Source organism: Neofelis nebulosa, chromosome 1 (genome assembly GCF_028018385.1).
Source record: "Neofelis nebulosa isolate mNeoNeb1 chromosome 1, mNeoNeb1.pri, whole genome shotgun sequence".
Classification (NCBI taxonomy): domain Eukaryota; kingdom Metazoa; phylum Chordata; class Mammalia; order Carnivora; family Felidae; genus Neofelis; species Neofelis nebulosa.
Genome location: NC_080782.1, coordinates 123285416 through 123298788, shown reverse-complemented (window position 1 = coordinate 123298788; position 13373 = coordinate 123285416). Strand labels below are relative to the sequence as shown.

The following is a 13373-nucleotide window of genomic DNA, read 5'->3' as shown; positions in this document are numbered from 1 at the left end:
GGTCCTAACAGAGAACACGCAGTGTATTTTTACATTGTCTTGTTTCCTCGGAAAATTCTTTCCACTGACTTTTGAAGGCCTAGGAAGTAGTGGAGAAATGGTGGAAATGCTAGCCCAGGTGGTTGGAGCTTTGTCCCCCTCTCTCTGATCCTGAACAGGATTTGGGTTGCAGACTGCGGTTCTCCTGTGTTTTGTGGGCTGTAATTACTCCGATTAACATAGCCCAATTCATAAAGGCTGAGTGAGCGAGAGGAGGCGGAGCTTGTTCGGGCAGCCCACAGCCCCACAGATGGTAGGATGGGGGTGGGGTAGAGCTAGGGATGCTTTACAGCCAGGTCTTTCAGCAGGTTTGATGGCGGATGGTTTTTGCCTTTTGGTCAGACTGAGCGTGTATGATTCTACAATCTGCTAGGTTCTGCTAAAACACACACACACACACACACACACACACACACGAGAGACAGATGAAATGGTTGCTTAAGACGGTGCAAACAAAATCGGAGCTGCTTGAGGCTATAGTGGCAGGCTCCGGTGGGGAGAGGAGTGAAGGAAGGGGGAGAAGTGGGCTGTCCCTGCGCAGAACGCCTGCATGTTCACCTGCAAACCCAGAATCTGCAGAACCTTCTGTGCTGTGACTTTTCCCTGGGCAGCCAGAAGTAGCAGTGGCAGCCCCAGCCAGAGAATGAGCAATCCAGGGGAGCTGTCTGGCTGGGCCGGAAATGGCTGTAATCATTTAATAGCTTTTGCTGGCTGCACTGACCTAGCGGAGTGGGCGGTAGGCAGGCTCCAGAGTGCTGTCTGGAAAGATAGCCCGGGCTTTAATCAAAATGATGGGTTTTCTGGAGGCTCTTTATTAACCTTAGGACTAAATCCCAAAGATGGAAACAAAGGGATGAATGGGGTGGTAAGGGGAGGGCTGAAACCTGCAGAATGGTTTGTGATTTTCCTGGGCTTGTCACTGCTGCATCCATGCCCCGCCCCCAGCCTCTGTTCTTCTTTCAGCTGATTCTAGCTTAGGGGTTCCTGCCTGCATCTCTGTCTTTCAAATGGTGGCAAAACAAATCTACCAAAGTAATCGCTACATTTGTGTAATGCTTCAGGGTTTTCAGAGGGCCTTCAGGTACAGCTCAGCATGTGGTGGAGTTAAGACTGCCTAGGTTCCATCCGGTCCTAGGCTCTTCCACTAAGTAACTGGGAGATCATTGATCCTTAGTCTCTTCTTTTATAAAACAGACATACCTATAAAACAGACATGGATATTGGCAATATTTACTTCGTCTGGTTCTTGTGAGGAGCAGAAATTATATTGCACACAGGTCTGCTTAGCCTGTGCCACGCACATAGGAAGAGTACAGAAAATGTTAAATACATCCAGAATCCTGTGGTGTAGACAGCAAGGTGATCATCTCCATTTTATGGATGAGAAAACTGTTTCAGAAGTACTTATGCAAATTGCCCAGGACTTTGTATTATGAATGATAGAGGTCAGGGCAAGCTCTCAAGTTCAGAAGAGCAAAAAGCAAGGTGAACAGAGGAAAAGAGAATTCGACCCCCCCTACCCCCCCCCCCCCCCCCCAGGCATACTCCAGCCTGTGACCCTCCAAGAGCTTTCCTCAAAGTACTATCCTTGGTCAAAATGACTTGGTGTTGTTCTGTTGGGGAAAATTAATGTAAATCAGAAAAATCTCTTCTGGCCTCAGCTGACTGCCCAGAGCGGTTCAGAATAGGGTTGGGGGTGAGTTCACAAGGCTGGCATTTGCTGCACTCTGTTCAGGACCTTCCCCACTATGTGCTTTGGCAAACCCACTCATTCCCAGTCCCCGAGGCCAAACTCTGGCCACAGTTCCTTTATAAAACAGTAAAGTTGGATGTTGCCAAAAAAGACCCTGGGCAGTGCCTAAGAGAAGTGTCTAAGGTGACTTTATAGGATTAAATGAAGTGGCTAGCTACCTTCAGAGGGCAGGGGTTTTGTTGTTGCTGTTGTTGTTTTTTGTTTTTGTTTTTGGTGCAAAAACGTGATTTTATTAAAGTATGGGGACAGGACCTGTGGGCAGAAAAAGCTGCCAGCAGTTTGTTTATTTATTTATTTATTTATTTTATTTTATTTATTTATTTATTTTGAGAGAGAAAAAGTGTGAGTGGGGGAGGGGCAAAGAGAGAGAATCCCAAGCAGGTTCTGCGCTATCAGTACAGAACCCAAAGCCCAATTCGGGGCTTGAACTCACAAACCATTAGATCCTGTGGTGTAGACAGGAAGGTGATCATTGTGACTTAATCTGAAGTCAGATGCTTAACCAACTGAGCCACCCAGTTACTCCAGAGGGCAGCTTTTTAAGTTGGAGATCTTTATGCATTTTAAAAAATATGTATGTTGTTCTTTTTTTTTTTTTAATTTTTTTTTAAACGTTTATTTATTTTTTTTGAGACAGAGAGAGACAGAGCATGAACGGGGTAGGATCACAGAATCTGAAACAGGCTCCAGGCTCTGAGCTGTCAGCACAGAGCCCGACACGGGGCTCGAACTCACGGACCGTGAGATCATGACCTGAACCGAAGTCGGCCGCTTAACCGACTGAGCCACCCAGGCGCCCCTGTTCTGACTTTTAAATGTATTCCTACCTGTGGTGGAGAAATCAGCCAATACCAAAAAAAGGGGAGGGGGCAAAACCATTTACTGTAATTATGATTATATTCTATTAAAGCTTTTATTTATTTATTTTTTTAATGTTTATTTATTTTTGAGAGAGAGACAGAGCGTTAGTGGTGGAGGGGCAGAGAGAGAGGGAGACACAGAATCCAAAGCAGGCTCCAGGCCCCGAGCTGTCAGCACAGAGCCCAATGTGCGGCTTGAACTCACAAACTGTGAGATCATGACCTGAGCTGAAGTCAGACGTTTAACCGACTGAACCACCCAGGTGCCCCTCTGTTAAAGCTTTTAAATCCCATTGGCTTGTAATCTGAATGTCAGGGAAGGACTCTGCCTAAGGATCCAGACCCCCACCTTCTTGGTATATGCCTGAAATCCCCTTTCTAGGCTCTGATAGAGTCTTAAAGTTTATTTATTTTTTATTTATTTTGAGAGCGAGAGATGCTGGGGGTGTGGGATGGGCAGAGAGAATCCCAAGCAGGCTTCACACTGTCAGTGCAGAGCCCCATGCTGTGCTTGAACTCACCAACTGTGAGATCATGACCTGAGCCAAAATCGGGAGTCGGAAAATTGACTGAGCCACCCAGGTGCCCCTCCCCCCCATGGAGTCTTGACTTCATGTCAGTCTTGGCCTTGCCAGTGAGCTAGGTTCCCTAGGACCAGAGGGGAGGGACTTGTGGGAAGTCACAGGAGGGGGAAAAGGAAAAGAGGAAACATTCCCTGGATTGACTATTTGCTGGTACTGGCCCTGGTATCTCTTCCTTTCTCATCTTCTTTAAAGGGGAGTATTTCCTTGATCCTGCCCCCAAAGTCACAGCATTTTATAGGTGAATATGGCCAAGGGGCTTTAGTGCTCTTGGTCAAGAGGGACTCAAGATTAGGAGGTCAGTAAGTGTTGTTCGTCAGATTCTGAAGCTCTTATTTCACCTGAATGAGCCCTCAGAGATGTTTGCTTACACATGAACCAGAACAGGTTAGTCACAATCGTCTGTAAGGGACTCTAGAAACCAGATTTCCTTCTGCTCTGCAGAAGCTGGATATGAGGAAGACGCACTGGAATGGATCTCTGATCGCTTCTTGGAGTTAAGGCTGAGTCAGACCAACCAAGACTCCCCGCAAAGGCCGAGAAGCTCAGTGACATGTAAAAGAAACTCATTAACTCTTAGCAGTCCTGCTGTGAGGGGCTCCCTTGTCCAACAGACCTAGCCTTTAATGTCCTTTAATTCTGCAAGATAAAGACATCTCTGAGCTCTGCATCTCCAGATGACAGTCCTGAGGCCTCATGCAGAGTCCTGGCTGTGGTTGGGAAAAATTTCCATCCTGGGCTATGTGAGAGACCCCAGAGTGGTATTGAAACCCAGTTTTCCTAGATGACAAATCCCGGCTTTTAAACACCTGCCTTGCTTTTGTCTCCATCTCTCAAGGACAAGGTCTGTATGTTAAAGGTAAACAGGCAGATTCTGGCTGAGTTCAGTTGCAGATTTATCTCCGATGGCTAAAGAAATTAGTCTTAGTCTCAGAGAAAAAGCACCCGTGGCCCCCGTGTCCACAGAGCTGTAAAGTTCACTCTGCCAGGGGAAGCATGTTGTAGGGAAAGAGATTTGGGGGAGAGATGAAAGTTCCTTGCTTCTTTTCCCTACTGCCTGCTGGTACTTGAGCTAAATTTGCAATATATTCTTAACCTGCCTTCCTAGCCCCAAGAGCTGTGCCATATATAGTTGCCCATATGTGGTTCAATTTATTGGGCTCTTACGTTGTGCTGGCGATCAGGCTTAGCACTTTACACACATCACTTCACTGTCTTTAGGGACAAGCAGCAGTGAGTGCAGTCAGTGGAGGGCTGTTGGATCTGTTGGAGGGCCTGCTGCTTCTCCTACCAGTCCTTGAATTCACCCACCCAGCAAGTATTTATTTAAACCCAGGAATTGTGCTAGACTCTGCTTAGGTAGTGGTGAATGAAGCAGATACCTTTTCTGCCTCTCTGGATGTTACAGTGACAGATGGAGGTGAAGGACATTGCTGCTTGGCCGGGAGGGTCATAGAACACCTCAGTGAGGGGGTTACATTTGAGCACAGACTTGAAGAATGAGGAGTCCTGCTAAGAATGGAGGGGAGATCATTCTAGGCAAAAGGAAACTGTGTGCGTACAGGCCTTGAGGCAAAAACAATCCCAAGAGGAGTCTGAGGACCCAAAAGAAGGCCTGTGTGGCCAGAGGATAGTGGTGAGAGGGAGTCTTGGAGATGAGACTGGAGAATAAAAAATATCAGATTATTGAAGGGCCTTATATACCATGTTAGGGAGTTTGATTTTTATTATTTTGTTAAGGCAGTAGAAAGCCTCTGAGTAATTTTAAGCAGAGGAGTGATGTAATCTGCTTTCTATTTTTAAAGAATTTTACTGTATGTATGCTATATTTCAGTTTTTAAAAAAGGGAGAAAAACTTAAGGAGTAAAGATGACTCTGGCTCCTGGGTGGAGGGCTAGAGAGAAGCAAAAGTCAAAGCAGGCTGGACAAGGAAGAGCCTGTTGCTATAATTCACATTCAAGGTAATGGTGCCCTGAAAAAAAGGTAGTGACAGTTCATATGGAGAGAAAAGGACAAAGTCAAGGTATATTTAGGAGGCAGGAATGACAGATCTTGATATACGTTAAGTGGAGAATGGAGAATAGGGAAAAAAAGTGGAAGTTTCTGGCTTGAGCATTAAGGTGAATGGAATGCCATTTATTGAGACTGGAGAGATTTAGAAAGGAATAGATGAGAGGAATCTAGAGTTCTTTCTGCTTGAGATGTCCCATGAGACTTTCAAGAATAGATATAGGATGGGCATTTGGAGACATGAGATTGGAGCACAGAGGGATACAGTCTCTAAATATAAATCTATATCTCATCAGCATATTTGGACAGTACCTATACTGATGGACATGGCTGAGACCTCGAAAGGAGTGAAGAGAAAGAAGAAGGTACAGTGCCAAAAGAGGAGAATGGTTTGATAAGGAACTCATAAAAACAAGTGTCTCCCAAAGCGGCGGACAGATGCCCCTGAGAGGTTCACTACAGTGCAGACTAAAATGTGACCACTGGCTTTGGCAATAATGTGATTAGTGAGCTTGACGTGAGCAGTGTTAGAGAAGTAGTGTCTAAGAATGCCAAATGAGAGAAGATAGGTAAGTGACAGGTCGGGAGATGGAAATGGCAGATGTAGAGAATCTGAAACTGTAATTAAATGTAAATGGTTTATCTTGCAGAATTTTTCAGGATTCCAGCCCAGGAGCAGTGTCAGATACATGCATGCTACTGTGATGTCAAATGGTTTCAGTGTCGTGGCCGCTGGGATTACTTTACACAGAAAGACTATTACTCTTCCTCTCTAGATCTGACCTCTACTCTTCTAGAAGTCATCCATATCCTTTATCATGTGTCTTCCAGCTAGATTCTTGGGGAGGTCTTGCATTGAAAACCCCTGTGGATACATCATAATTTCCCCCTACCCAGGGCAAATTTCATCTCTCCTCTGGAATCTCCTTTGACTTTCTCAAGTATAATTAGTAATTTTTTCCTCTGGAATCCCATAACACTTCTTGTGTACCTTGGTGATTGCATTTATCTAGTTGCCTTATAATTGCTTGAGTGTCTGTCTCAACTAGACTCTGAGCACACTGAGGGAGGGGGCTGGGTTTGGAAAGTAAGGTTGGCTCCCAGTGCTTTACCCAAACAGGACTATATTTACAACAGGATTCCATTCTTCTATACTAGGTAGCATCCCTCTATACCCACACATCTTTCCATCTCTTCTCTGCTTCATCCCATCACCCCTCAAGGTTGTTGTGATACAGTTAGGATCAAATAGTTGGTTCCACTAATTCATCTTTTGTTTTGGACAAAGTAGGTGTCAAAATACATTTGTAGCCAAAGTTTTCTGTAATCACACACTAATTTGCTGCTGCTTATGCTGCAGCTGCTGCTGCTTCCTTCCCCCCCCACCCAACCTCCTCCTTCTTCCTCCCCCATCTCCCTGCCTCCCCCCACCACCTTCTTCCATCATGTACCTCTGGTTTAGGTTTTTCACCCATTACCTGAAGACAATTAAAGTATTTTGAGTATAATTGCAGACAAAGGTTCTGAAATCCTTTGGCGGTTCTTAGTTTGGGGGAGTCGGGGGACGGGGGTGTTGTCCAGGTACCACAGAATCTACTTATGTCTACAGCTGCCTTTTATGTTACCATCATTATTGAGACCTCCATTTAAAAAATTCTAACAGAGAACTCAGGAGACCCCAGAGGTCCTTAGAACTGGTTTGAGAAAACAGTAGTGTCTACCCAAAATGAGATTCAAGTATTTCAGTTTGTGATTACAATAACAAATGCCCAGGGCTTCTTTCATTGTAGAAAGACTACAAAAAGTGAATTAACAGCACTAATTGTTCCAGGGAATGCCCTGTTTACAATAGCTCTTACAACCTCAGGACTTTTGGTTCTTTGTTTCTTTTTATGAAAAAGATTCTCTTTAATAATATTTTTTTTTCTTTTTACTGAGGTATAGACATATAACATTATATTAGTTTCAGGTATACAATATAATGATTTGATAGTTGTATACATTATAAAATGATCACCACATTAAGTCTAATTGACATCTGTCACTATAGTTACAAAAGAATTTTGTTTGTGTGTATGTATGTGTGATGAGAACTTACAGATCTCTCTTGGCAGCTTTCAAGTAAGCAGTATAATCACCTAGGTGATTAAGAGTCTGATTCTTGATCTCAGCTCAGGTCATAGTTTCAGGGTTGTGAGTTCAAGCCCTGCATTGGGCTCTGCACTCTCAGTGGGGAGCCTGCTTGGGATTTTCTCTCCCACTCTCTCTGTGCCTCCCCTGTTTGCGCATGCTCTCTCTCAAAATAAATAAATAAATAAGTTTAAAAAAAGAAAATAATTGGGGTGCCTGGGTGGCTCAGTCAGTTAAGCGTCCAACTTTGGCTCAGGTCATCATCTCATGGTTTATGAGTTTGAGCCCCGCATCAGGCTCTACACTGTCGGCACAGAATTTTAAAAAAAGAAAGGAAGGAAGGAAGAAAAGAGATGCTTTTTTAAAAACAAACAAACAAACCCAGAAACAATCATCACCATGCTGTATGTTAACATCCCAGTGACTTATTTATAACTGGAAGTTTGTACCTTCTGACCACCTTCACCCATTTCACACATAGCTGTCCCCTTCCTGCCGCTGGCTACCACTAATTTGTTCTCTGTCTCTATGAGCTTGGCTTTTTGTTTTTGGTTTTGTTACTGTTGTTTTTTAAATTCCACACATAAGTGAGATCATACATTATTTGTCTTTCTCTTTCTGACTTATGTTGCTTAGAATAATGCCCTGAAATTTCATCCATGTTGTTGCAAACGGCAAGATTTCATTCTTCTTATGGCTGAATAATACTCCATTATATATATTGTCAAACATAAATAAAATCACCAGTTATTTTGCCAACAAAATGAGTTTATTAGGGAATAGCAGAGGAATGCAATTTGGACAAATGGTGGTAAACCACAGGCAAGTCCTAAGAGACTAAGGAAAGGTCACCTCTTTTACTAGGTTTTAGGAGGAAATTGGGGAGGGTTGTTTTGATCAAAATTCTTTGGAAAAGAACAAGAGTCTGACATCTGTGGTGGTTTCTCTTTGGCTTCAGGTGGTGGTTATTGTGTTGTTGCTGGGGCAGGGAGAGATTGTCCTTTTTTTGTCTTACAAGCAGGTGATAAAAGTCCTGTGTGAAAAGTATCTTTGTCAAGAGAAGAGTTACCTTCCTTCTTCTTGTTGGTAGTGCGGGCTTCCAGGAGTGGTATGTGTGTGAGAGATCCCCCTTCCAGGCTTCGTGACTCCATTATTTTTTTTTTTTAAAGTAAGCTCTACTTGCAACATAGAGCTTGAACTCACCACCTAGAGATGGAGAGAGTCACATGCTCATGGATTAAGCCAGCCAGGTGCCCATCCTGACTCCATTAAATGAGGTTTTCTTTACTCATTTTTACAATACATGCCACATTTTCTTTATCCATTCTTCCATCTACGGACACCTAGGTTGTTTCCATATCTTGGCTATTGTAAATAACGCCACAGTGAACACAGGAGTGCACATATCTTTTCAAGTTAGTGTTTTCATTTTCTTTGGATCAATACCCAGAAGTACAATACCCAGAATTACTAGATTGTATGGTATTTCTATTTTTAATTTTTTGAGGAATCTCCACACTGTTTTCCATAGTGGCTGCACCAGTTTACATTCCCACCGACAGTGCTCACAGGTTGCCTGTTCTCCACGTCCTCACCAGCACTTGTTATTTCTTGTCTTTTTGACGATAGCCATTCTGACAAGTGGGAAATGGTATCTCACTGTGGTCTTGATTTGCCTCTCCCTGATGATTAGTGATAACTGGGCAACTTTTCATGTACCTTTTGGCCATTTGTATGTCTTCTTTTTTAAAAAGCCTATTCAAATCTTCTGCCTGTTTTTAAAATCAGAGGGTATATTCTTTTGCTGTTGAGTTGAATGAATTCTTTGTATATTTTGGATATTAACCACTTATCAGATATGTGATTTACAAGTATTTTCTCCCATGCAGTAGGTTACCTTTTCATCTTGTTGATGGTTTAGTTTGTTGGGCAGCAGCTTTTTAGTTTGACGTAGTGTAGTTTGTTTATTTTGCTTTTATCGCTTTTGCTTTTGGTGTCAGATTCACAAAGACTCACCTCAAGGAGCTTACTGCCTATGATTTCTTTGAGGAGTTTTATGCTTTCAGGTCTTATGTTCAAGTCTTTAATCTATGTTGAGTTTATTTCTGTGCGTGGTGTAAGACAGGGGTCTGGTTTCATTCTTTTGCACATAGACGTCCAGTTTTCCCAAAACCATTTACTAAAGAGAATGTCCCCTCCCCACTGTATATTCTTGCCTCCTCTGTGGTAAATTAATTGACATATATGCATGGGTTTACGTCAGGGTCCTCTATTCTGTTTCAATGATCTAAGTGTCTGTTTTTATGCCAATACTATACTGTTTGATGACTATAGCTTTGTAATATAGCTTGAAATCAGAAAGCATGATGTCTCCAGCTTTGTTCTTCCTTCTCAAGATTGCTTTGGCTGTTGGGGCGCCTGGGTGGCTCAGTCATTTGAGTGTCCGACTTCGGCTCAGGTCATGATCTCACCATTAGTGGGTTCATGCCCCACGTCAGGCTCTGTGCTTACAGCTCAGAGCCTGGAGCCTGCTTCGGATTCTGTGTCTCCCTCTCTCTCTCTCTCTCTGCCCCTCCCCCACTCATGCTCTCACGCTCTCTCTCTCTCTCTCCCTCAAAAATGAATAGGGGCGCCTGGGTGGCGCAGTCGGTTAAGCGTCCGACTTCAGCCAGGTCACGATCTCGCGGTCCGTGAGTTCGAGCCCCGCGTCAGGCTCTGGGCTGATGGCTCGGAGCCTGGAGCCTGTTTCCGATTCTGTGTCTCCCTCTCTCTCTGCCCCTCCCCCGTTCATGCTCTGTCTCTCTCTGTCCCAAAAATAAATAAAAAACGTTGAAAAAAAAAAATGAATAAACATTACAAGAAATTTTTTTAAAGATTGCTTTGGCTATTTAGGGTCTTTTGTGGTTCTGTACAAATTTTAAGATTTTCTATTTCTGTGAAAAATACCATTGGAAATTTGGTAAGGATTGCATTAACTCTATAGTAATATTAATTCTTCCAACCCCTGAGCACAGAATATCTTCCCATTTATTTGTGTCATTTCTTCAGTTTTTGCCATAAACATGTTAGAGTTTAGAGTACAGGTCTGTCACCTCCTTGATTAAATTTATTCCTAGTTCTTTTGTTGCCTGTTCTGCTTTAACCCAGTACATTTTCCATCCCATTCCCAGGCAAAATAATCATGACCACATTCTTTAGGAAATTCTGCACAAAGAACCAAAAATATGTCCCTAGAAAATTAGACCTCCAGATCCCTGGTGAGAAAATCTGCCTTCCTGATTGTTTCCGAACACTGACCTTGCCCTCAGGCTCAAAGAAATAAGCCCTGATTTCTTGGGGGGCGGGGGAGCCAGGGTTGTCTGTGCAGCTTCCCCTGTATTCTACCCACTAGCATGACCTGGAAGGCGTGTGCTGACTCTTACTGACTTGGGATGTTTTGTCTTTCAGAACCAGAGGCAGGAGAAGTGTCCCCTCCAGTGGGTGCTGGTGTCAACAGCAACAGCTGGACCTTTAAATACGGACCAGGCAACCCCAAACAATCTGGTCCCGGTGAGTTGCCAGACAAATTCATTATCCCAGGATCTCCTGCAATCATCTCCATCCGGCAGGAGCCTGCTAACAGCCAAATTGACAAAAGTGACTTCATAACCTTCGGCAAAAAGGAGGAGACCAAGAAAAAGAAGAAAAAGAAGAAGGGTAACAAGACCCAGGAAAAAAAAGAGAAAGGGAACAGCACGACTGACAACAGTGACCAGTGAGGTCATCTCATGGAAACAAGCCACTTAGCCAGTTTTTGTAATAATGGCAAATCTCTCCCATGTAGCAACTCCCCACTCCCTTCTCCTGTCTCCATGAGCCCTCTCTTATAGACCTCAGAAATCTGCAGAAAGTTCCCTGTGTCTGTGTAGATCACATTTAAGAGGTTTTGTCTTAAAAGCTTTACTAAGTCTGGTGTTAACTCTTTCTCTCCACTCTGGCTTGTTTTCAGAACCTAAAAAGCAGACCCAAGTTTCCTTTCTCCTCCGCCGCAAAGGAGAAGCTTCCCAGCCCCGCCAGTGAGAGGTTGGACTCTCTGCCCTGTGCTCCGGGGATCCTGTCTTGATGACACTTGCAGGGCAGGCTCAAAGGTTTTGAGATTGAGCAGCTTGGGTGTCTGTGGCCACTGGGTTTGTGTGGTTACCGTGGGCGTGTGAGTGCCAGACATTGGCTGGGATGGGCCAGATGAGACTAGTTGGTGCAAGGAGGGCCGGGAAACAAAGGCAAAGAAACAGTGGGAGTTGCCAATCCAGGGGGAACGTGAACTAAAAGGGACCAGACTTTCTAAATCTTACAACTCAAGAGGCAGTGGCCACCCTCTCGCAGACAAAACCACCCCTGCCGACAAGGCTTTGGGCATCCTCAAGTCTGTTGGCTGTGGTGTCATTATGCCTAAAACCTGCATTACACCTACAAGCCAACAGTTCAGTGTTGAACGGGGCCAACCAGGGCACCAGAAGCAGATCTGATGTGTTTGCTGTGCGTCCTTGTGCTCACTTTATCAAAAATTCTTTTGCACACAATGTTTATGAAAAGGCTAGATCCTTTTCCAACACATATGCAAAAGCAGAAGCGAAAGAAAACCCCAACACCTCACTTTATGCTGTTTGTTGTTTGATAGATTTATTTAAAAAAGAGAAAATCTATGACTATAAATCTTTAAAGAGAAATATGATGAGTCCCCCCTCAACTCCTCAAAAGAGAATCCAGTCTACAGCCATTTAAATGATCATTGCTGCTACAGAAGTGCTTTAAGAGAATTGCCTGAAACATCTGTATTATACCGGCCACCTGCCAATCACAGCTTTACTCTTTCAGGTCACTCTGGGGCTGCCTCTTGCATGTATTAATTACTAAATAAAAGGATCTTTCTCTGTCTCTTTTCTAAGAAACAATTACGTGCACTTTGAATACACAGTACTTTCTCTAGCCAACTATACCAAGACCCCAAAATTGAAGAAAAATAATTGTTTTCTCATACACACAGTGAGCCGACTTTCTAATCCTCGAATTCTGTGATTTGTCTTGGTGTGCCAGCCCACACCTTCTCTTTGGTTTAGTTTTCCTTTTTTAGAACACTCTGAATTGCTAATCTTGCTGACACCTATGATGTTACCTGAAATCAATCTCCCATATGTATGCTGTATGCTATTATAAGACTCCTGAAATATACTTACTCTGTGCTTGTGTATGTGAATGTTAATGCAACTATACCTAGAGTGAACTTTAAGCTTTATTGTTGAATGTAATTCCATTATATTTCCTTTTGTACACCTGTGAAAAAGTGGAGTAGTGTTTTTTTAACCATTGTTAATCAGCTTTTGTGTATGAAAGACACAGTAAAATTTCTTTCTTAAATCAAGACACTGGTGATTCAAGGAATTTTATTTATGGTCAGCCAAGAGCTGTCTCTTGCCAAGACTCCCGCTGGCAAGGGAATAGATAGAGCTGTTTTTTTCTAGTAACAATTCTGGAATGAATACCGTGGTTATTCCCTGAGGGTATGCAAGCACAAAATTTACCAATCTGACCTCTCTGAAGTCACAGAATGCTTTGAAATTATAATGACATCTGGAATATCAGCTCATAGCGAAGAATAAAATTTACTGTCACCTTAAATAAGAAATTTTAATTTTGTTAAAATGTACAATTTAGAAGTTTAATTACATTATCTTTTAAACGTTATCATAAAAGGTAGGAGTCTGTTATTAAAACAAAAACATTAAATCTAAAAAAAAAAAAAAAAGCCTGTTCTGTCTGCTTTTAGCTTCATTCTCCCATATTTTGAAGGGTGTGTAACTTCAGCTCTGCAGGATTGCATGGGGTAAAACTTGTTGCCAACACATGTGAACCATTGCTACATTGTAGGTTGTGATCATTTTGCCCCACTGAAACCCATGTATCTGACCTTACGTGCCTTTTGAATACTAGGAGAATCGGGCTAATTTATTAATGATGATAATT

The 13373-nt window shown here is 43.1% G+C and overlaps 1 protein-coding gene across 9 annotated transcripts in view; it reads left to right on the top strand.

Annotated features, from left to right (window-relative positions):
* The window catches only part of LOC131514297 (protocadherin alpha-C2), a 193215-nt gene extending 180444 nt beyond the window's left edge, over positions 1 to 12771 (top strand). For 8 of the 9 annotated variants that reach the window (XM_058734197.1, XM_058734214.1, XM_058734171.1 and 5 more), the window contains exon 4: positions 10821 to 12771. In XM_058734197.1, the coding sequence (XP_058590180.1) occupies positions 10821 to 11131 (311 nt within the window). In that variant the 3' untranslated portion in view covers positions 11132 to 12771. The remainder of the gene's footprint in view (positions 1 to 10820) is intronic. The other variant, XM_058734161.1, reaches the window with a different exon arrangement.
* Positions 12772 to 13373: the final 602 nt, after the last annotated feature.